Genomic DNA, 24,180 nt, shown 5'->3' with positions numbered 1-24,180 from the left:
CCAGAAGTAAACGGCTGGACGTGCCTCAAAACATAACCAGGTGACTGGGCTTAGATATCTTTCTGAGAAGAGAATTCTCACAAGCCTTGCGGTTCTGTTGCAGTTATACGGATATTTTGGACTTGTTTATCTTCACTGAAAATTAGCTAGGAGATTGCGTTTGATTCAACTTACAGAAACTCGACTCACACAACGGAAAAAATGATGATGACCAGAAGTTGCCAGTTATGAGGAACACTCTTGAGTGAGTACCAAAGTCCTTTCGAAAAATTCATTTTATTGAATATGTATCACAAGCATAATACGAGAAGTGGAGATTATGGCTTCATCTTGGATGGTTTTAAATTAGTTTGCTCTTTGTTATGCAGCTGACCACAGAGGCTTTTTTCAGGAAGCCAAGTCAAATTATTTCGAGGGATATACTTCAAGAAGCCAGTTTAGCAATGTATTACTGAGCTACAGACAATAAGCCTGATTTAACTCACAGCTCTGTCATGAAAAAGTGAAGCTCTCGTGTCCAATTTTTCTTTCAAAGCATGATTCGCTGATTTCAGAACCTCCTTTTGTTAAATTATTCATACGCTTTTGAGAGAAGTTTTGCATCCACTAGTTTGATAAAGTTGGACTATACGCTAGCCCACACTTGACTTTACTCTTGAGCACGCTGCGTTTTGTCACAAGCCATGGTGTTTAGGTTCCATCAGTGGTTGCACTGAGAGCAAGAAAAGGGAGAAAAACAAAAGGTTAACGGCAAAACTCTCCAGAAATGTGATCGAAAAAAACCGCGCGTGCCTATTGTCAAAGTGAAAATCGAATCAAGTATTCAGAGTGCACTCTGCCTCACATTTTGATATGGAAATAAATATTGACTCGTCAATAAAAATTACCAATTCATTGATTACTCGCGTAATTATTAACACATCGGACTGTGATCTTCATCGGTTTATGCAGGTCTGAAAGTTGCAAAATTTAATGCAGTTGTAATAAATAAAGAGAATGAACTGCATTCATGTAGTTAAATATTTATCGGACTTAATTTTTGGCTGAATCAGGTCGAGCTGAACGGGAAAGTATTTGGCTGTTTATCATGCCATGTCTCCACGTCATGACCTGGTTAAAAAATTTTGCCTTCCTTTACGGTCGAAAAGAAAATTTTCATAGCTGTATTATAGTGAAAGATGAAAAGAAACGGGTTTGGAAAGTCCGACTTTTTCCGAGATATTTTCTCAGAATATAACGAAGAGTTTCGCTGCCGTTTATTTACATTATAACGACGATATCACGTTTAGACTTTAGGCCAAAACAGGTCTAAGAAAGTCTGATGGTGGCATTACAACTTTTGACATAAAGCATCCTGTTACATAGTGACACCACTTGCGCACGTTCTGGCCTGTATAAAGTTCCAATTTCAACGCAGGCTTAGTTTCAAAGTTATCTCTCTCCCAACGATCAGTCTTTCGATCTTGAAAAGGAAAGGAAGACTGCGGTATTCACTCAGGCAAGTTCATAGCATAGGAGAAGTACCTTATGGTTCTATTATCATCATGATAGCATAGAGCTAAACTAACAATATTATTTTTGGAAATGTTCATGAGCGTTTTCAGGGGCGGCGAACTGTGTGCTATTCTGAAAGTATAGCGTGAATGTTTGGATCAGAAGAAAGAGCTGCTAATACATCAGGGAATGCGTCATAAAGAATTCAGTTACTTCATTATTTAGATGTCTGTTTCCAGTTTGCATTATCTATCATTGAGGAATTGCATTTAAGAAGCTTTGACACTACTATTTGGAAAACTAAGCAAAATTTTTTATTTAACGATAGACGAACGCGCTATATAACTGTTCGATAATATTCGCGTCTTAATCGATCCGTGCCATATCTCATGCACACCTTTTCATATCAAGCTTAAATTTATCGTATGCGTGTCATATCGTTCGTCATGTGTGTGCGATATGTCATACTGCTTGGAGCAAAGCCAAACAATAGGTGGCTCTGCAGTTATCGTATTCCCTCTTTTTCTGTAAATGGCCACATATTTGTATCACTTTACTCTCAAAATTCGACTCTAATTAGTATGCTAATAGGTTTCACCGGCACCTGCTGGTTTGACAATGTTGGACTATCATGATGAAAACTTCACTTATCTCTTAAACTCGCTCCTTTCTAAGATCAGCCATGGTTTTTAGGTCTCAGCAGTGACTGCACTGAAAAGCAAGAAAAAAAATCTAAACGATAAAGACAGAACTCTCAACAAAAGTGATTGTAAAGGAGTGCCATTTGTCAAAGTGGAAAAAACAAATCCAAATTTAGAGACAGAAAATTATCTGAGGTCTCACATTTTGATATAAAAATGAATATAGGAGGTCAATAGCGCATAAACAAGTATGAGGAGTCAAGAGAGAGAGCAGCAATCATACTATAAAATACTTTTTAGGTCAGGTTGGACGGGAAATTATTTAGCTTTCGTTTATGACGTAAGGACCAAAATGCGTTCAGCCTTAATGGCATGACCTAGCGAAAAACACGTTCACAGTTCTGCCCTATTCCTAACAAGGACAATGTTATAGCTGTGTCAAACGAACGATAATAAGAAATGAGTTTTGAAAAGCCAAGGGATTCTGAAAAAAATGTCTTTATTAGATAAAACGAAGAGTTTCGTTACCATTTACTTACACTATAACAACGTCGCATTCCGAATTTCTAAGAAAACGGAAATTCTGCGTGGATCTCAGCCAAAATGTTTCAAAGAAAGTCTGCAGGTGGCATTAAATTAAATTTCAAAAAGAGCATCGTGTTTCAAAGTTCCTCTTTCAATACAAGTAAAGTTCAATTTAAAGTCAATTTGCTTCCATAGGTCTCTTTATCGATTTTGATAAGTGAAGGAAGACTGCGATACTCACTCAGGCAAGTTCATAGCATACGAGAAGTAGCTTATGGTTCTGTTATCATCACGATAGGACAGAGCTAAACCAATGATATCATTTTGGGAAATTTTTTAATACGCGTTGTCAGGGGCGGCCAACTGCGTGCTATTTTAAAAGAATAGCGTGAATGTTTGGACCAGCAGGAAGAGCGGCTAATACGTTAGGGAATGGGTCTTAAAGGAGTCTGTTACTTTATATTTATATCTTTTTCTTTTTGCATGCATCGGGACGACGACCGTTCGCTGTACTTAGTAAAAACTGTTTCTGCCTTTGAGGGATTGCATTCAAAAAGCTTCGACAACTTCTTATTGGAAAAAAAATAAGTGAAACTTTTGATTAAGCTTTAGACGAACGTGCAATGGGATTGTTTTAGTATCCGTGTCTTTTCGACTTGTGCCATATCTCACTCTTGCTTTTTTACGCTAAGCTTTGAATTTGTGGCATGCATGTCATATCGCCCGTCATGCTTGTCTGCGATATGTCATACTGCTTGAAAAACAGCCGAACAATAAGTGCCTCTGCAGTTACCGTATTCCAGTGTTTTTCTGTGGACGGCCACATATTTGTATCACTGTGCTACGTTTACAGTTCTGACCTATTCGTAACAAGAACAATATTGTAGCTGCGTCAAACAAACGATGATAGGAAACGAATTTTGGAAAGCCAAAGAATTCTAAAAAAGTTTCTTTTTAGATAAAACTAAGAGTTTCGTTGCCATTTGCTTGCATCGAATTTCAAAGAAAACAGAAATTCTGCGTCAATCTCAGCCAAAATGTTTTCAAAGAAAGTCTGCAGGTGGTATTTCAATACAAGTCAAATTCCATTTGAAGTTCATTTGTTTCCAAAGGTCTTTTTGTCGATTTTGAAAAGTGAAGGAAGACACTCAGGCAAGTTCATAGCACAGGAGAAGTAGCTTCTGTTATCATCATGATAGGACAGAGCTAAACCAAAGATATCATTTTGGGAAATTTTTAATACGCGTTGTCAGGGGTGGCGAACTGTGTGTCAACTGTTAAAGGATTCTGTTACTTCATAAAACCGGTACTACGACCGTTCGCTGTACCTAGTAAAAACTGTTTCTGCCTGTGAGGAATTGCATTCAAAAAGCTTTGACTTCTTTTTGGATAAAAATTAGTAAAACCTTTGATTAAACCGTAGACGAACGCGCAGTTGGACTGTTTTAGTTTCCGTGTCTTATCGACTAGCGCCATATCTCACGCTTGCTTTTTTACACCAAGTTTTAAATTTGTCGTATGTATGACACATCGCTCGACATGCGTGTCTACGATACTTCATACTGCTTGGAAAACAGCCAAACAATAAGTGCCTCTGCAGTTATCGTATTCCCTGTTTTTCCGTGGACACACTCATATTTGTATCACTGTGCTCTAAAACTTTATGATTTCATTTCAGGTGAAATTATATAACTACAATGGGGATCCAAGAGTTCTTTCATTTACCAGTTTTCCTCTTCATGTTGGTATTGTCTCGCTCAGTTGTTGCTCAGTACCACCGTGATACACGCGACGTCTCCATCTTTGGTAAGATGCTTCAAAAACACATTTTTAAAACAATCACTGGAGCTGCATTCGGTGATGTGTGTTTGCGGGAGTGTTATCGTGACGTCAGATGCCAAAGCTTTAACTATGTGTTCACACACGACAAGTGTGAGCTGAGTAACCGCACAAAGGAAGCCAGGCCTGAAGATTTTGCACCCAACTCTGAGAGATATTACTTCAGACGAGATATGAAGAGAGGTGAGCGTTAAGGCAAAATGATTTAGCTAACTGTTTTAGAGAGGGAGATATCGCATTTTTCCTTCATTTTCTCATTTTCTTATTTTCTAGCTATTCTCGGTGCCATTCCAGAGCTCTCTGCAGACTCGTGCAAGGAGATCAAGGCGAGTGAAGGTGGACAAGCGGTCAGCGGAAAATACTGGCTGAATTTCATCAAACCTGACACTCCTGTGTTGGTTCATTGTGACATGAAAACGAGGGTAGAGTAGGACAGTTAAACAGAATGGACATGCACTAAAAAGTATGTGCCTCGCATAAAAGCTAATGGTCAGCATTTCTCTTAGGTGCAACTCTCTTTTGTTGTTGGTCGTAAGTCTGACCATTTGTTGAAGGGAACACTTGGAAAAGACTTTTACTATTTCAAAGAAAATTTAGAATTTTTCTTGAGCGTATAAGATTTTTTCCTTGGAAACTAGTTATGAAGCTGCAAGGAGCTTTTCTGTCAGCCCTTCCAGAGCAGATGGCTGACTCTTAATCTAACAAATAAGCGCCTGCGCATTTCCAAACATGGCGGATCTTTTTTATTAATCCTATCTTTTATCTTAGTTATTTTTTTTTTATATCTCAATCATGTACGGCAGTAGATGACAGCAAGAATTTCATATTCATAGGAATCTAAGTTTTTCAATGTAGGATTTAATAAATCTTGACTCGTTCGCATCCTACTAAGTAAGGTGAATGCACTGTTCGCTTTAATTTCCAACACCAAGCAACGATTCAATATGTTATTGGAATGATCTACATAGAAACTCTTGCAGAGCCTGCTCGATAAAGCTGTTTGAAACTCACACCCTTGGGTTTTTTTGATCAACTGTGACTGACTTGATAAAAGTGGATCTGAACAATAATTCGCTTAAAATTGTCCTTCTTTATCAATGTATATTGTCGCTCTAAACGATTTGGATTTTCATTAACAGATTCTGACGAATGTAATGCCTCAGTTAGCGTTTGCGGCTAACTGCAAAAACATTCTGGGATCGTATCGCTGCTCTTGCAGAGCTGGGTTTTCTGGAAATGGACGTAGCTGCAAAGATGGGATCAAAAACGTACATTAATCATTAAGCAATGTCGTTGCAAGGTGTTGTTTCGCTGAGCTTTCTTCAACTATTACTTTATAAGATCTGAAATTGCTTCGCGTGAACAATTTATTCTTCATTTAAATGCAAAAGTTCGGTACAAATGTGATGAAATCTTCGCTTTGCTTTCTTTCGATTCGATATTCTTTAATTCTATCTTGCTGCAAAGAGTTTACTTTGCACGTCAGCGATGAGTCGGGGCTTCCATAATCAACCCTAGACATCTTACACTTTATTTTCCAAGTGTTGACCCTATTCTCAAAAGTGTTTATTTAATGTGTAGCTCTCTCGGCTCATTGTCCAATTGAAGGTGATAAAATACTGGGGAAAAAAATAAATACGTAAAGATAAGGGCCACAGATTTTGCATAGAAGGAAGAAGAAGTAACTAAGCTTTCCTTTTTTAACAGATCTTGACGAATGCAGCGCTTCACCATCATTTTGTCCAATCAATGCCGATTGCGAGAACACCATGGGCTCTTATTGCTGTTCCTGCAGACCTGGATTTCTTGGCAATGCAACAACCTGTTACCGTAAGGATATTTGGATTTTTAACACAGCCAGACTAACTTGTTATTTTCAACGCTTCTATTTCAATTCACATTTTTTGTGGACATTTTCCTCTAAAATTTCACAGATATCATGTTCATAGCCAGAAGCCCGTTACTAAAAAGCACATTTGAGGCGTAAATACTTTTTTCTTTTTAAAGGTACTTTGAATCTCAAAACCGATGGGAGAAGGGGACGCTTCGGCACTATACAGACCTTCACTGTTCCACGGACCACTCGCTATCTCATCAAAGCCTGGGGAGCTCGGGGAGGAACACTTTCATACGATTATGGAGACTATCCAGGAACATATTATGGTGGAAAGGGAGCGTTTATAGAAGGGAAGTTCAGACTGAATAATGGAACAGTGTTAAATATTGTGGTGGGACAAAGAGGAGGGGATTCGGTGGAAGTAAAAGGTGGAAATAGCCCTAAAAAGACAGCAGCTCAACTAGGAGTGTCCGTGGAAGACAATGCTGGCACTGGAGGAGGGGGAGGAAGTTTTATTTATACTGCAGATAATGTTTTGTTGCTGGCTGCCGGAGGAGGAGGGGGTGAGTCTGGTGGATATAATGGTGTGGATGGTCAGGCCGGTTCAATTGGCATCGGTAGTGTGGGGAAAGAATCCTCACAAGTTCGCTAGCGCTAGCTATCATGGAGGAGTGGGGGTACCTATGAAAAACAAGCCGGAGGCGGAGGAGGCTCGTACTGTAATGGCCAAGATTGTTCCGGTTTGACTGGTGGGATCTCGAATGATAATGGCCTTGTGCAAATTACAGAATTGTTGGGCTGATTCCAAAACATTTCTTGAGTATTACAGTTATTTTTCAAAAGCCGATTTTCCCATTAACAGGAAAAAGCAGTTGTATTGGTAATTGCAGAAGTTTTATATATATTCAAATCCCTTATTCCTTTTTCAACATGAGATGATAAGAATGCTCTTCCCCAGGCTAGATATTAGTAATGTCACCGTCTAGGATCATAATATTCAACACGCTTTAGCTTAAAATCCTGACATTTGATGAAACTTTTTTAAGGTTTGCTTGTAAGAATGTGGTCAAAAACCATTATAAAGTTAATAAATCAATCCAGGCTTGAGCATGCGACCCACCTCTTATAAATTATAAAATTCATAATTTAAAGGGAACTGTGCAATGAGTTCCATCTATTAACTATCCTATTATAGAAAGTTTTTTTAATCGTAAATTCTTTAGAACTGGTCTCGAGTAAAACAAAAAGTACGCTTTACAGTAGGCACAGTCGTCTAGTATTTTGTTGTATAGCGTAATAAAGAAATTATAGGGGGCGGTGCAGAAACAAATCGAACATTTTGATAACCTCCTTTAAAGTGCGTAGGAAATGTCTTGCCGGTTTAACGTTATCCTCAGTCGAGCCGTGTTCACCTCTAAAGGTGGTTGTCGATAAACACGAGAGGGAAACATTCCATTATTACCTTCTGATGTCAAAGATTTTGTAATGTTGTTCACTCAGATCAGAAACTTTACACAGGCAACATTTTTATTATTGGATGTCATGTGACCCCAAAGCAACCAATGATAGCGCCTGCCGTTGAAAAAAAATTCCAGTTGTAGAACAATATCAGTTTTCGGTAAATAAGGTAATAAGGTTACCAGTCGTTTGGTACCTTTTTTTTCACACTTTCTCTTGTTGAAAGAAAAAAGTATTCAAAAGGGACAAATAGGTAGAACATTTTGTTAAACGTCACTAATCAGTGTTATGGAAGTTTATCAAGTTATCTAGGTAGCTCATCTAGAATTTTCATAACTCGTTTTCCTTTCAGCAATCTAATACGTGGTAAAGTAACGTCTGTTTTCGTTATGTGAGGACGTTTGTCATGAGTACAGATTTATTAAATAACTTAGAGAAAAGTTTGGTCATGCAAGTCAGCTATAAGATATGAAGTAGTAAAAAAAATACACAGGGTAAGACATCGCTTATAAGAGGTTTTGTAGTTTATCGATAATGTAAATAGTCCATTTATTGGAGTTTCCATAACTCGTTTGCGAGCATTATAATCATTAAGACTTAAAAAGTGATTTTCGTAGATATTATACCTATATTATTGATATTTAACTCGATAAAGCAATAATAATAAAAAAGGTCTAAGAATATCACTAAATTAGATATTTGGTAGTGTGTTTAAGCCTAATTTTTAGTCAAGTTGTAAATTGTTCAACTCATTTTGAGAATTCCAGTTCATTGTAGTACATGGTATTCAAATTATTTCATAGCCTGGTTCAAACGAGATCATCATTTCTAATTCCGTTTGTAAACTTGCAATCTAACTGGGCGTGAAAATCTTCAAAACTCAGACTGTCCATTTCGTTTTCTCTTTGAGGATTTCCGCCACTGTTCACGTCATTATAACGTGTATTATATTCTGTTGCTATTTGCTAATTCGCTTGTTCCGAAATTTCACTTTCAATTAGAGAAAAAAAAAGCTGGAGAGAAGTCCGGGAAATGGTCAAACATGGCACGATTTGGCAGGATAATAACATTAGGCTCGTTGCAATTTTCGTCGCCCAATATCAAAAATTTTTATGCCTTAATGCGAAACGATTAACTCTGGGATTTAGTCATTCGAAAAATACCTACGTATCTCTTTCCATAAAAGCAAAACGAAAAAAAAGCGCTTGTAAACATGTATTGAATGTGGTTCGAATGGCATTCTGTGATAAATTAAACGAACTCCTTACGTAAATCAAATTATTTTCATTTTCCTCTATCGTTTCAGGGGAGTTCATTATATTACTTGCACTACTTTCTTGGAAAATTACTAGTGCGATCTGTTGATTAGAAGTCTAATTAAAAAAAGAAAAAAAAGATCGTTTTGCTGCGAAAGGTTTGACATAAATTTTTGATTCGAGATAAGCTCATTAAAGCCATGAAATACCGGCCTCTGTTTGTATGTAAAGAACCTTGACACCTGTTCAACCACTTGTTTCTAAACATCAAAGACTCTGGGATTATAATTGTAATCTACTCCAAGGTAATAGCAAACTGGTGACATGTAATACAAACAATTACTTTCAGGTAGCTTGATTCCCTAAAAAAATTCTAAATTCTCCTAAACAGTTTCCAGGAGGCGTTATCATCTACCTTGGATAGCAATCAAGGTACTTACAAGATATGTAAAGTACCAGGTCAGATATTTTGAAAAGTTAATCTGAATACAGAACAGCTGAAAGTTCGATCGCTACAGTATAAACTATAGCATTTGTTCTTCCTCTGTTTAAGCGTTGAATCCTCTCACCGATATACATTTATCAGGACTAGTTTAAAGAATTTGCGAGTTTTCCACATTTCTTAGGGGAGCATAAATAAAATTTGGCAGGTTTTCAATCAAACAAGGCTGAATCTCAAGGTTCATTTTCCATCCTTATGTCTGTCGGTTTTGATGTTTCGTGGATTTTTCCCTCATTCCACAAACAGTTTTTAGCCAAGATCCAAGAAATACCTTTATTCTTAGCATTATAGCATAATCTTGGTCTTTAATTTTAATCGTAATTTATCTTACAGGAAAGGACAAGCCGGTGGTCGGGACGATGCGATTCTTTATTTCAGTGACACTTTGTATCGCGTATGAAATTTTCGCTCAAGAATGCAAAAAGGATGAGCATGCAATTTTTGGTATGATGCTTCGAAGACACACCTTCAAAAAGTTGAAATCGTCGATTGCAGTCGAATGTAATCGAGCGTGTAACGATGATTTTCGATGTCACAGCTTCAATTACTTAATTACGGAGAAATTATGTGAACTAAACAACCGGACTAAGGAGGCCAGACCAGAGAACTTTGTACCAAATTCGGAGAGATATTATTTCAGGAGTAATAAGAAAAGAGGTGAGTTTCATCGCCCAAAAGGACTTAACAATGAGTGTAAAATTTAAACTTTCTAAACTACTATGGGGGTTGGTTGGTTAAATTTGAGACACCATGGACAAAAGACATGATATTACTCCAAATTTATACTTTCGAAAGCAAATTATTTTCCATGAAAGAAAGTGGATAGCGTTATCCGTAGTTTAAATTTCTGGGCCCTAGCTCTTTTTTTTTTTTGATCGAGAGGAGTAATGAAATTTATTATCCAACTGCACAAAGTAGGGAACAAATAATGCAAGTGCAAATATCCCGCGATATTGTACAGTTATTTCGACAATTAATTATTTCCCACCGTAAAAAAACCTGTTTGACAAGTTGGCTACACTTGCCTTCTCTTGTACCGTATTTAACAACTGTTCCATGTTTGTTAGTTAAGAGCCTTCAGCTCCTCAAGTACCGGCAGCGATTAATTCAAAGCGTCGTCGCTTTGTGATCGAGTCGGATGATGAAAATGAAATGTAGTTTTGGAAATTATTTTCATATGCAAAGGGCACATCCATGTCTTTAAGAGCTTGTCTCCTGGCAGATTCAAAGTTTTGTTACTGGCGATAAATTATGAATCACTTTTCATTGATAAATGTACACTTTCATACTTGCAGCAAATGCGTACAATATGAGAACAACAATCGAAAATAAAATTTAACTTTTAATCGTTTTGAAACCTTATGTGACAAGTTGACGGCTCAACTCGTAAAAATACTCAGCGATCTACACACCTAAACTTCTAGTAAGAAAGTTGTTAGAGGGTGGAAGTACAGCTAGAAATTATCTTTGATGAAAATATTTCTTGTCCTCAGTTCCTCTTGGTTCCATTCTTGAATTTCCAGCGGAAACATGTGAAGAGATAAACGCCAGCGAAGATGGAAAAGCGAAAAGTGGCGAGTACTGGATTTATTCCGTTATAACGGGAAAAACTGCTCTGGTTTCTTGCGATATGGAACCAGAAGGTAAAAATATTCAAGTTCTTGTTGTTGCGGCTGATATGAATGTGAAAAAGTTTGTTTAAAAATTTATAGTTCTGGTAATTTAGATATAAAGGTAATGACAATAATATACACTTTTTGTTGCCTTTCAATGAAAACCTCAAAGCAACCATCATAAATAATAGTAGCCTTACCCTCATCATTTCCCATTTGCACATATTTGTATTTATTGAGTAAAAAAAGTTATGTGTACTCTAGGATTCGGTAGACTTTCAAGGGCCAAATTCTTTTTATCATTACGACTCGACCAAGGAACTTTAGCAAATGATTAATTGCAAAGCATTCAGACCAAACTAGCATATGAATATGCAGCTTTTGCAGGCAAATGTGTGTGTTTGATGATCGTTACCATTTTAACCGACTACCATACATACCAAAAAAAAAAAAAAAAAGCATAAAATCGACTCATGTATGTGGCCTGCAACATTTCTAGCGCGGCACTAATTATTCCTGTCCTACATTGTATGTGATATTTGTATCAACCTGCTAATCTATATCAACAGATATTGACGAATGTGCCAGCGGTGTTCACAATTGCCACAGTTCAGCTTCATGTACTAACACTGTAGGATCGTTCAAGTGCTCATGTAACCAGCCCTACATAGGGGATGGAAAATCTTGCATTCCTCTCCCATCAGGTACAAAGTTGAGTCGGGTCTTCCACTGTTGCTGCTTTTGTAACTATGCTTTCACGCAGGCATCCGGCTTTACGTAGATACAAGCAACAGTGGGGTAATAAACTAATTACTCAGATAGTAATCAAGCAACTAGCAACTTACTTTTTTTGCTTCATTTTTGCGCTCAAGGAATTTTGTTGCTTCATATCTTTGGATTTCAAGTGACGTTATGAAAATCGAAAACCCAAAATAATTAACAATAATCCACTTAAGTGGAGGAGAGTAGTCGTGGATATTTATCGAGCCGTCAAGCGCCGAGGTAAATATCCACCACTTTAATCGACAGTGGTAATGAAGAATGTTTGAATGTCAGACAATATAACGAAGATTGGTTGAAAATTAGATTTAACTTAAAAGAACTTGCAAATCACTTCCGAACCAGCCAATCAGCGCACGCGAAAAGCACCATTCACTCAGGTGTTTTATAGTAACAAGGGCAGCAACTCCTTGGTGTTCAACGGAAGGGCACCTACTTGGCATCCCCATACTGAGTTCTTAAAATTTAGGTCATAAATCATCAGCGGAAAACCTGCAGATCTGATACTTTAGCATATTGTTTTATTTATGATTGTTTGTTTATTGATAATGTACAGTAGCTCACTCTCCTGCGGGTGGGGCGTCTAGTATGTAGTTTTGCTTTTAGTTTTCAATTGGATGACAGTGAAAACCATCAACAGTAAAATCCTAGGCAACAACAGGGAGAGGATAGCGGATGACTCAAAAAGTAATCATGCAACGAACACTGCCGAAACTTTTTTTTTTATTTTTTTGCGCGGAATGTTTGAGACGGTTACTTGCGCTGAAGATCTTCCGCCTTAATTCCAGGGGAAATTAAATATGCTTGTAACAACAAACGAGGAAAGTCAAAACAAGAAAAACCATGACTACTTGAATTGAATTCATGTTGTGACTCTTTGATGTGATTATGCGGCCGTAAAACTATTTCGTAACTGACTTAATTTGTTTGGTCATGATGGCTAGATATTGGCTGCGTTTTTATCGCGTTTTTTCCTGGAGTCAAAAACGTAAAGATTAATACACTAGGAGATTTTAATCTCTTAACTACACTAATAAGTAGCGCAGAGGTCATATATTCTATATAAATCAAATACCAAGGGTTTTACTTGGTTTGTTTCGATTCTTGGACCTACGTCAATCATTTCTACTCTGTCCATTTTAGAGTGTCAAAACTATCAAAGTCTGACTGGGTCAGACAGAAAGATAACCTATGGCAATCAAAACACGGTTTGCGACAGGGGTATTCATGGTTGGTATCGCTTTGAAGGAGCAGCAGGTACAAGAATGCCTACTTCATGTCCACCAAAACAGCGATGTAACACTCACGCATCCGGTTGGCTAAATGGTGCTCATCCCACAGTGGCTGATGGTCAGGTCACCAGGACAGTTTGCTTCCACTGGGGGTCAAACTGCTGCAACTGGTCAAGATCTGTCAACTTGATAAACTGCGGCGATTACTATGTTTACTACATAACTGGCACACCCACATGTTCCCTCCGCTACTGCAGCACAGACTAAATCCATGCTGGTTCAGAAAATTATCAATTGCTTGAGTCGTCTTTTGAACAATGTTAACTGTGATTTATATGAATTTTACTTTAGTGATATCAGATAGTGTGTTGTGATTGGTCACAAATAATAATGATAATCATGATAAATCAAAAATTAAAAAATTAAGAAGAAGAAGTAACATTAACTAAGGGACTTGTCGTTATTTATAGCCTGGTTGGTAGAGAATTTTGGAAGATCACAAGGTTTCTCAGTGGGGGACAGAGGGGGATCGGTCTTCCCCGACAGAGAATGACGGCAGAAGACTATAGAGAATTGAATGTCAGTGAACTGGCAATTACAGCGGAAGGGTGGGGATTATAAAAATGTACAGAACTGCACGGAGGGGTTTCAGGTAATCGTGACTCTAGCAAAGTCCTCCACCAGCAAAGCCCTTCACCCCTGCACCCGCCCCTCCCACCGACAGATGATAAATAATGACAAGTCCCTTAAGTGTGGCTGTTTGTAAAAGTTCTCCGGTAATCCTGATGAGGAAGCAGGTCAATGTGTAATGGTTCTCCATACATATTTTTTTCGCGTATTTCATGATGAAGCATTTTACCAAGCTGAGGGCTAATGATGATTTTCAAGGGGTGAGTTTCACATGAAATCACAAGAAACTTTCGTCTAAATAATTGCACGAATTGGTACCCTGTGTTTTTGGTGGCAAAGGGTCTTCCAAATCACTTGCACTGTTTACTAATTGAAATAAACAAAAAAAAAATACTCGCCAAATGCATCCGAGAATATCCACTCTTAAGTTACCTTGACCAAATAAAACTGGGTTAGAATACCCAATTATCTTGATTCAAAGTTATCATTTCGAAAACTCAAAATGTCAAAGGCAGCTTAATTAGAAACCTTTAAACTCAGTGTTTTTTTTCAGTCATACTCGTGGTTTTTGTTTTGACTGCTACAAATAGGAGTCTTAAACATGTTTTTTTTTCCTTTTTCATAGATTTAATTTCATTTTTAGGTCAAAAACGTAAAAACAAAAGCAAAAAAACCGCATGGGACATATTGTGTTGAACGAAAACGAAAACTCTATGTAAATTATAGGAGGGCCGAATTCGACGAACCTCCCATTTAAATCAAACTCTTTTAATTTTCTTCCATCGTCCGGACGGGTTTATGACGTTACAGACAGAAAATGATGTGCCACGATTTACCTAAGCAATTTTTCGGCATAAGGTTACTCCGACACCTCCATGGGAAATTACGCACGCCCTGATTAGGAGGTTAATTGCTGCGAAAGATTTGATATAAATTTTTCATTCAAGATGGCTTTATTAAGGCAGGGAAAACTGTAACCTTCACGATTTTTAGGCAGGATTAAATCGAAAATTGAAATTTTATTCTTCTGACAATTGATTGCAAAAAAAAAGGTTCAGCTGCTTTACCAAACTTCAACGTTTGAAAAATGCCCTTTGAACATTCGTCTGTATTAATTGCAGTAGCTTTAGATGGAATGGGCCGGCACTTGTGGCTGAGTTGCAAAGGAGAAACGCTGATTAAAGGCGTCACGTTGATTGGAAGTTTTCAAAACACTTAAAACTGACAAAAAAAGGAGAGTATACTACAAAAAAAAAAAAACCGTGAAAATGCGGGCATTCAAAGTGGGTTTCATTTACAAAAGCTAAGAGCTTTCTGTCGATATACTTATTTGCTATTTTTCCAGGACGGAGGAAATTTTAAAAACTGCTCAAAATCTCAGGAAAATGCAGTTTATGTTCTAGTCGAGCATTTTACAATAAAGTAATTTCCTAAGTCATTAATTTGCAGGATTATTTGGGTGAACAGTACTCAATTGTAAATTTCATTATGAAAGCCTCTTATTAGATAATAACTAATCTACTGTGTGTTATAAGATACTGAAGTTGATTTGACTTGACCTGAATACCGTAGCTTTTCCTTCAAAGTCAATGGGATTCTGTACATCAATAATATTGGGAACAGGCCCTTACAATTTTATCTTCTCATTTTAATCGATAGAGAACGAAGTTATATCGTCTAAATAATTCTGCCTCAACGATGTGTTTAGGACCTGCTGATTAACACGTCTTCCTTGCAAAATACTCTTAATTTGTTATGCTGAACGTTGTCTGTATGTTAAAATCCTTGACACCTTTAAAACTGTAAAACATAAAGTCTGACAATTCAAACCACTGTTTGTATAACACAAAAGAAGTTAGGATTTACTTAATTTACTCCAAGGTATTAACGAATTGATAAATATAAAACACACAGGTATGTTCCAGTGGATTGATTCCCTGAACGAAGTTATAAACTTGAGCTTTTATCAGAAGGATGATCTAATCTCTGTAAGAAAGGAAAAAATGTATGTAGAGGAAATGTAAGGATCAGGTCAGATATTTTGAAAACTCAATGTGCAGATATCACACTTAAGGACTCATGTTACGCTATATTTTCATAGGTGGTAGTACATGGACGATTTTTGTTGGTGGAATGATTAGCCTCGTTAATTCTTTCTCTGTTTAAACGTTAAATTTTCTCAGTTTATGTTTATATTTTCAGGGCCATTTTGATGAATATTTAAACATGTGTGAACAAGCATAAATAGATAAATTTGTAAGATTATACACTTATCTGGTTGTACAACGCACTAAACTATACATTCAAATCGCAATTTCATGAATCATTTGCTGCCCTGTCTTTTTTTCGTTAATCTCAGGTGCATAATTGACAAAAATCGACAAAAAATTACCGTAATTTCTTACTGAAATTATACCGCTTTCTTCAACCCAAATTAATCACAGTATTTATTTTTTTCAAAATTTCTCTTAGAGGAGAGACGAACCAGTGGTAACGACGATGCGGTTCTGTATTGTAATTGCAGTGTGCTACTTTAATGAAATTTTTACTCAAGAATGCAAAAAGGATGAGCATGCCATTTTGGGCATGATGCTTAGAAGACACACCTTCAAAACTATGAAATCATCGATTGCGGCTGAATGTAATCAGGCGTGTAACGATGATTTCCGATGTCACAGCTTCAACTACGTCATTTCTAAGGAACTATGTGAACTAAATAACCGGACTAAGGAGGCCAGACCAGAGAACTTTGTGCCAAATTCTGCGAGATATTATGTTAAGAGTAATAAGGAAAGAGGTCAGTTTAACCATAGAAAACCCTCATCAATGAAGTGAAACCCATCTGAACATTAGTGGCTAGTCTTACTAGAAAAGTAAGACCATAGGTGAATGACATAAATTGGTCTAAATTTATACTTTGAAGTTATTCCCACAATTAAGTCAGAAGGCAATTTCAAACCCGAAAGCCTTTTTCCATCGAGAACCATAGTAAACAAAAGTGAATATTTTTTTTTCTTTCACTCGCGCACTGTAATAAGACGGAAACCCGCAATGAAGTTCATGACGTCAAAACTTGCCTTCTCTCCAGTACATGTATAGATTTAGTTTTATTTTTAGTGGGCAAATGGAATTAGAATTACTTTCTGAAGAAAATGTTTTTCGACCTCAGTTCGTCTTGGTTCCATTCCGGAATTTCCAGCGGATACATGTGAGGAGATACAACGAAGCGAAGAGGGAGAAGCGACCAGCGGCGAGTACTGGCTTTACTCCACCACAACGGGAAAAACTGTTCTTGTTTCTTGCAATATGGAAAGAAAGGGTGACAAAACTGAAGTTTTTTTTGTTCTTGTAATTGATGTGGATGTGAAAATTTTAATTCTTGTGATTTACAGGTAGAGTAATTGATTTGTTGTGCACTGTTTGTCTCGTTTCGATGAAATCCTTGTCACAACCGTCAAATATAGCGGTAAATGTCAATTTTTCAAGCGTTAAAATGTCACCGATTGCCTTGAAATGTTTTAAACTTCGATTTCTCGGTGATGAGATACGTTGTAGCTGTAAGGATTTTTAGATTTCATATTAAATTTAGATTGCATATTTGTGCCCCTCTCAGACAAACAGGCACCGGCAAAGAAGGACTTATTACCTGACCATCTTGCTGTTTGCAACCAGTTAATGTCAATTTATACTTTTCATGGATGGTATATTTGCTTATATTCGACAGATATTGCATTAATTGCACAATCTAATTCTTTTAACCATATTTTTATACAGAGGTTAATTTTACGGTGAGTGGGAGAAAAGGACGCTTTGGCACTGTACAGACGTTTACAATTCCACGGACCACCCGCTATCTCATCAAAGCCTGGGGCGCTCGGGGAGAGACTGACTGACTGACTTGCCAACTGATAAACTTATTACTTAAACTTATTATTTAACATTTTGATGTCAATTTACATTTTTCATTGTTTTTTTTTTGTCATTTATAGTAGACGATCTAGTTTATTTTTATTTCTGTTGCTAGCTGGATTTGGAGCCGGTGGAAGAAGAGGACGCTTTGGCAGTATACAGACGTTCACTGTACCACGGACCACCCGCTATCTCATCAAAGCCTGGGGAGCTCGGGGAGGAACACATTCATACGATTATGGATACCTTCCAGGAACATATTATGGTGGAAAGGGAGCGTTTAAAGAAGGGAAGTTCAGACTGAATAAAGGAACAGTGTTAAATATTGTGGTGGGACAAAGAGGAGGAGATTCAGTGGAGATTAAAGGCGGACAAAGCACTAACAAAAGAGCAGCTCAACTAGGAGTGTCCGTGGAAGACAATGCTGGCACTGGAGGAGGGGGAGGAAGTTTTGTTTATACTACAGCTGATGTTCTGTTGCTGGCTGCCGGAGGAGGAGGGGGTGCGTCTGGTGGATATAATGGTGTGGATGGTCAGGCGGAATCAAATGGCACCAGTAGTGTAGGGAAGGTTTCGTCACAAGTTCGAAATGGAGGCATAGGTGGGCAGCCAGGTGAATGCAACAGTGAGGGCGGTTACCACCATGGAGGAGTGGGAGCGGGTTGGTTTGGTCAAGGTTGTACCCGGCTAGGCTCCTCCCATGGGGAAAGAGGTGGATCACGTGCGCAAGCGTGGATCGGAGGTCAAGCCGGAGATATGAATAGCGGTAATAACGGGGGCCCTGCACCAGGAGCAGTTGGTGGGTTTGGAGGTGGGGGAGGTGGAGCAGAGGATAATGGTGCATCAGGTGGAGGTGGTGGCTACTCTGGGGGGGGTAGTGGTACCCGTTGGCAACAAGCCGGAGGTGGAGGAGGCTCGTACTGTAATGGCGAAGATTGTTCCGGTTTGGCTGGTGGGAATTCGAATGATGATGGCCTTGTGCAAATTATGGAATTGTTCGGCTGATTCCAAAACATTTTTTTGAGTTTTACAGTAATTTTTTCAAAATGGATTTCTGTATTATCAGTAGTTGTGGTGGTAATTGCAGAAGTTTTATATACATTTAAATCCCTCTTTCCTTTTTCAACAAGGGGATGATAAGAATCCTTTCCTCTGGCTACGTATTAAAAATGGCACCGTCTAGGATTATAATATTCAACACGCTTAAGCTTAAAATTCTGAGATTTGTTGACATTTTTTGAAATTTAACTTGTAAGAGTGTGGTCAAAAACCATTATAAAGTTAAAAATTTGAAGGGAACTGTCCAATGATTTCCATCTATTAACTATCCTATTATAGAAAGTCTTTTAAATAGTAAACTTTTCAGAACTGGTCCCGAGTAAAACAAAAAGAACGCTTCACAGTAGGCACAGTCGTCTAGTAATTTATTGTGCAGCAAAAGGAATAAATTAGAGGAGGCGATGCAGAAACAAATCGAACATTTTGATGACCTCCTTTAAAGTGTGTAAGAGAGCAAAATATCACAAAACCATAATATCATGCCGGTTTAACGTTACTCTCAGTCAAGCCATGTTCACGTGTAATAGTGGTCGTTCATAAACACGAGCGGGAAACGTTCCATTGCTGCCTACTGATGTCAAAGATTTTGTAATGTTGTCCACTCAGATCAGAAACTTTACACAGACAACAGTTTTATTGTTGGATGTAATGTTACCCCAAAGTAACCAATGATAGTGACCGCTGTTAAGAAAAAATTCCAGTTGTATAACAGGATCAGTTTTTGATACATGAGATTGATTGTAAGGTTACCAGTGGTTTCGTACCTTCGGTCGTTTCGTACCCAGCTAAAACGTTTCGTACCCAAACAGTTGAGTCAACTCGTACCCAAACAATTAAGTCGTTTTGTACCCAGCACGGTGGTTTCGAGATGTGAAACTTTCATTAAGTAACTTGTTTAAGTTCGCCTCTTCCCCTGTTTACACAATTTTAAAAGCTGAGCCTCTGAATGAGTCAATTGATTTCAGCTTCCTTGTGTTTTGCCCCATTTTCTCCATGTTAAAAATTCGTTTCGGGCATAAGAGACTAATGGACATCAATTGATTCATTAATATCTTTCTTTTATTATTATTATTATTATTATTACTATTATTATCATTATTATTATTATCATTGTTATTATTATCTCTTCCATCACAGTCTTTGCTGGTGTTCTTTTTGTGCATCCGCTGGGCGCAAACCATGCACCTAGGGCATCAGTCACTCAAGTCAATCATTCTGTTCATACGCTAAGCACCTTTCTGAGGATTTGCATAGATCCCAGAATGCAGATCTTTTGAATCTGTGTCACATTAGCTTCTTCTGATACTTTCGTTTCTCAAAAATAACATTCATAAGTTCCAGCGAGTTTTTATTTTGGAAAAAAAATATGAAAGTTCGAAATCGGCCAAAACGTACCTAGTTTGCATAATTTCTATTGGGCTTTTAGTGCATTTTCACAACGCTCGTACAAGACAGCGAAAAATTATCTTGGATTCATTTTTTCATAAGTTGTTTTCATCCCTCGGAGTAGCTTTGCAACTATATTTCATCTCTAACTGAACTTTCTTTCGTTTGTAGCCACCCACGTAAAGTACACTATATTTTCTATTCAGTTTTTACGCTGAATTTTGCTATATTTCAGACGACCATAACATCGGAGGTATACGAATTTACATAAAATAAATGAGCTCTTTTCAACGAAAAATTCTTCGTGTTTATCATGTAAAAATATTGTTTTTGGTCCGTGAAAAGCGAGCGCGCCAGACCAAAATATATAGCGTGCAGTTTCACGGAGTTAGGCCATTTTCTTTGCTGTACTCCTACTGCAAATCGCACGCTATTGCGACAAAACTCGACGTGTTTGGTGTCTACTTCAGTTTTGATTCATTTAAATATATCGATTTTAACTTAAAAACTAACCTTCCTTTATTGTTAAGTGAAAAAACCACCGTTTTAGGTAAAGTTTTTGAGTTGACTTTTCTCGAGTGCTAAATAAACAAATCGCTGTTTACAAAGATACCAGCTCTGTCGACGTGTTTTTAGCTGAAAAATCGATGGGAAAATCGTAGCGTTTCTTTCTCCTGTCTTTTATTATTTTAAAGATTTGCTAAAATCAGGATATAGGGCACTTGTACAAAACCAAAACATTCATTAGTCTACAATTTGATTGTTTATTATCATTATCGCACAGTTCACAATAAGGAAACTGCAACAGGAGAGGAGATTTTTAAATTCAGATGCCGCGAGCTTGTTCACGTACAAGTTCCCGAGTGTAACAATTTCGGCTTTTCGGGAAACTCTGCTTCTCTTATATGATAGGAAATATCAATAGCCCCATAAAATTCATTAACTGCGCCATATTTCCAGAAAATAAGACTGGAAAATGGTTTTTCCACTTTCCGCCATCAAGAAATTCCACGTAGAAATAGTACTTGTAGCGTGACTGCGTGACCTTTCATGAGAAGTAAAAATTGTTTTTCTTTTTTTTAAGAAGACACCTCCAGAAAGTTCTTTATCCTTCTGTCATCTTATTTGCCTGTTTTTTGACTGCAAATATCATCTGCATTTGCCATTATTTTCGCTGATTGTCCTGCGTGCACGTGCGAGCAAGTTCATATACAGCACTCTTTCGAGTTTCTTTGCGTGGTGTCGGGCATAAGTGTGTACGTCTGGCTCAAAAGATATCTGTGCGCTGCAACACTGGTTTCTATGTTTTCTCCTTTTTCTTTATTTGTATTTTTATTCTCCTCCTTGCATTATCACACATGTATGTTTTTTTTTATTCCCTCGGCGCGTTCCCTTAGATTTGGAAGTAGGCTATGAAAAGTCGATATTGACCAGAACTGAAACCTTTTCTATCACTATTTGTTTCAAAGAACCCCTGTTATTTATAACTTTATTTCTCAAGAGAATATGTTTTTATTTGCCATTTACTTCCATTAGTACATGAAACTAGGTCCCGATAAGTTTTTTTGTTTCGCGACTCCCAAAAGCTGTTTGCGACAACATCAGTTGAGAACTCAGAGCAAAAGCAATTACACCCGAGAAATTCGCCTGTAGCCTTCTACGCGCAGAAGACAAATCCAAGTAATGAAGCTTTGTAAGACCTCTGTAAACTAGAGACGTTACGTGACGTCGAGGGGTCAAATATTTACACTAAATCTGTGACCCTCAAACAGATTACGTACTCGTACATGTAACGTCCGAAAAATGTCACGCATGTCACCGTAGGCGCACCTGGCGAGTTATATCCACTGGCTTCAATAGTAAAGAGACAACTTATTTACTATTTGTATTTGAGCAAGCTTATTTACCCTACTTGTAAAACTCCTTGATGAAGTCTACTATTGTCAGACGAAATGCGTGGGAGATAACTACAAGTTTTCACTTTCTCAGTTCGTGCAGTGAGTTCAACAGAAAAATTAAGCTCACCCTGTCATAATCAATGATTTGATTCCGTAAGTACCAATTTAGGTACATCATTGGGCTTTGATCACAATAATGAAAAAAATGTGCGTTTCCCCACGCTTGCCACATTTATTCTTTGGAAAATTATTTTACTGGAGGGCGATGTCACTTAGCTTGGTGCGTCTTGACTCTAGCCGACGAAAATTATCGAGGTGAACCCCATGAAATTCTTGTCAAATGTTTTATAAACTTTGTCTACCCTTGATTTGCACGCAATAAAAGGCAAATTCCGAACGATATTTCAAAAAAATTTATTCAATGGTCAATTTATGACCTGTTTTATAATATTTCATTTTTCCCATTAAATCTAAGAGAGGGTCAATTTTTTGTGGCAGCCAAAGATGGACATCTCTGAAAAGTCTCTGAAACTCTTAAAGAATTTACACTGCCGGTAATATTTTCCTCCTTCTCGCAACAGCGCAACAGACATTGTCAATCCTTTGTAGTGTAGGTGTATCAGTTGTATTACGTCTTCATAGTGATGCCGTATAAGAAATCGAGTGTCTAAAAAGCTCTCAATTCTCGCGCTGGCCAGGGACGGCAGCAGCTCACAACTCTAAACTCGTGGATGTACAGCGTAAAAAAAAAAATAAATAAAAAATATAAAAGACGTCAATGTGTCCCAAACATGCGTTTCGTCCGAGGAGAACCTTTTTCTAGCGCGTATTGGCTTATTTGGAGATTAGGAAAGCCGCGATTTCACGATATGCCTCAAATATCATGCACAACTTGGTATGAGATTCATGCCAGTATCCTCGTCATAAAAATCGGACACGTACAGTTGAGAGAGAGGTGAATCTGAAGATGGCAGAAGAAATCAAAGCTGGTGGCGAGTCTTCCTTGTGGCAAGGTGACTGTTAACCTAATAGAACGCGTACTGTAACCGCTATCTTAGAGTCAGCAATGAATAAGGAAGAAGGGCAAGAAGAGCGCTTATCTGAAAATCAGTTTTCCTAACTAATGATTTGTGACTGAAATGAACTTTATATCATATGATTGCTAGGGATACGCAGGTACTGTAGAGACGCTCACATAAATAGAGGTGGGCGACCCTCCCTCTGACTTTAGAATTGCGACAAGTTTATAGCGCAGACCAACTGGCACAGTTTGGAGCACCTCAGAGTCTCACTAGGCTCATCGCATAAGAAACCTTCAGCAAACTAATCGTAGAAGTGGGTGGTTATCAGCAACGTGCACGGATCCCTGAACGCGGGCCATCGCGAGAACTATATCCAATCCGTCACGGACGGAACAAGAAAGCGAGATGTTCTTGCTAAGAGGAAGGATGTATCAAGAAATTTTAGTCATTGGCTGCCATCCAAAAGCACCCTAACAAAGGCAAACACAGTGAAGCTGACAAAAAAATCCGCCTATGATAAGATCAAGAGAAAATGGACGAAGACCGGCTTGCCATTTTAAAGGGGGTGGTTACGTTCAAGGTCGAACCTCAGGTAAACTTCTGACGAAACATCCCTAACTAGCTAAATGGACTTTGCATGGGCTCTTTGGAAAACACAAAAACCAGCCACCTTTTCTCAGAAAGCAAAGAATTATTTCATTGACATGAGCTGGACAGGGGAGGAAACTAGTATGGCAACCGCCTCTAACAAGGCAAAAGATAAGGAGTGACCTTGAAAATTTAGACGAAGACTGCAGGAGAGGGTACAGCTGCTATTAAGCTAAAAAAAAAATAATAAAGATCTTTGCATCTCACTTTTCAAAGTTGTCAAATATTTGGATGAATCCAAAAGTCTAAAAACTCAGTCGTTTATTTGCCTCTGTTGACTGACAAGCCGTCGATCGAATTGACTGATACTTGTGGTGGACATTAACTAAGGGTCAAGAAAAACCGGGGGGTAGTCTATATCCCCCTGGAAAAAAAACAAAACAGAAACCAGTTTGTCTTTTTTAGTTTTGGAGTAGATCCTTTAACCTGGCAAAGTTTCGTTGAAATCGGC

At 37.9% G+C, this 24,180-nt stretch overlaps 2 protein-coding genes and 1 pseudogene across 2 annotated transcripts in view; all 3 read left to right on the top strand.

Moving 5' to 3' along the window:
* The window catches only part of LOC131771910 (uromodulin), a 75,184-nt gene extending 61,740 nt beyond the window's left edge, over positions 1–13,444 (top strand). Inside the window, exons 8-9 of the mRNA XM_066167198.1 lie at positions 11,735–11,869; positions 13,089–13,444. Coding sequence (XP_066023295.1) covers positions 11,735–11,869; positions 13,089–13,444 — 491 coding nt within the window. The remainder of the gene's footprint in view (positions 1–11,734; positions 11,870–13,088) is intronic.
* On the top strand, positions 122–8,385 carry LOC131772744 (uncharacterized; annotated as a pseudogene).
* Positions 13,445–16,306: 2,862 nt separating the features above from the next.
* LOC131772740 (uncharacterized PE-PGRS family protein PE_PGRS20-like) lies at positions 16,307–18,721 on the top strand. Its single transcript, XM_066166457.1, has 3 exons — positions 16,307–16,604; positions 16,977–17,126; positions 17,832–18,721. The coding sequence occupies exons 1-3, from the start codon at positions 16,307–16,309 to the stop codon at positions 18,719–18,721; spliced, it is 1,338 nt and encodes a 445-aa protein (XP_066022554.1).
* Positions 18,722–24,180: the final 5,459 nt, after the last annotated feature.

The sequence above is a fragment of the Pocillopora verrucosa genome, chromosome 5, assembly GCF_036669915.1.
Source record: "Pocillopora verrucosa isolate sample1 chromosome 5, ASM3666991v2, whole genome shotgun sequence".
NCBI lineage: Eukaryota > Metazoa > Cnidaria > Anthozoa > Scleractinia > Pocilloporidae > Pocillopora > Pocillopora verrucosa.
This window is presented reverse-complemented; position numbering and strand designations above follow the sequence as displayed.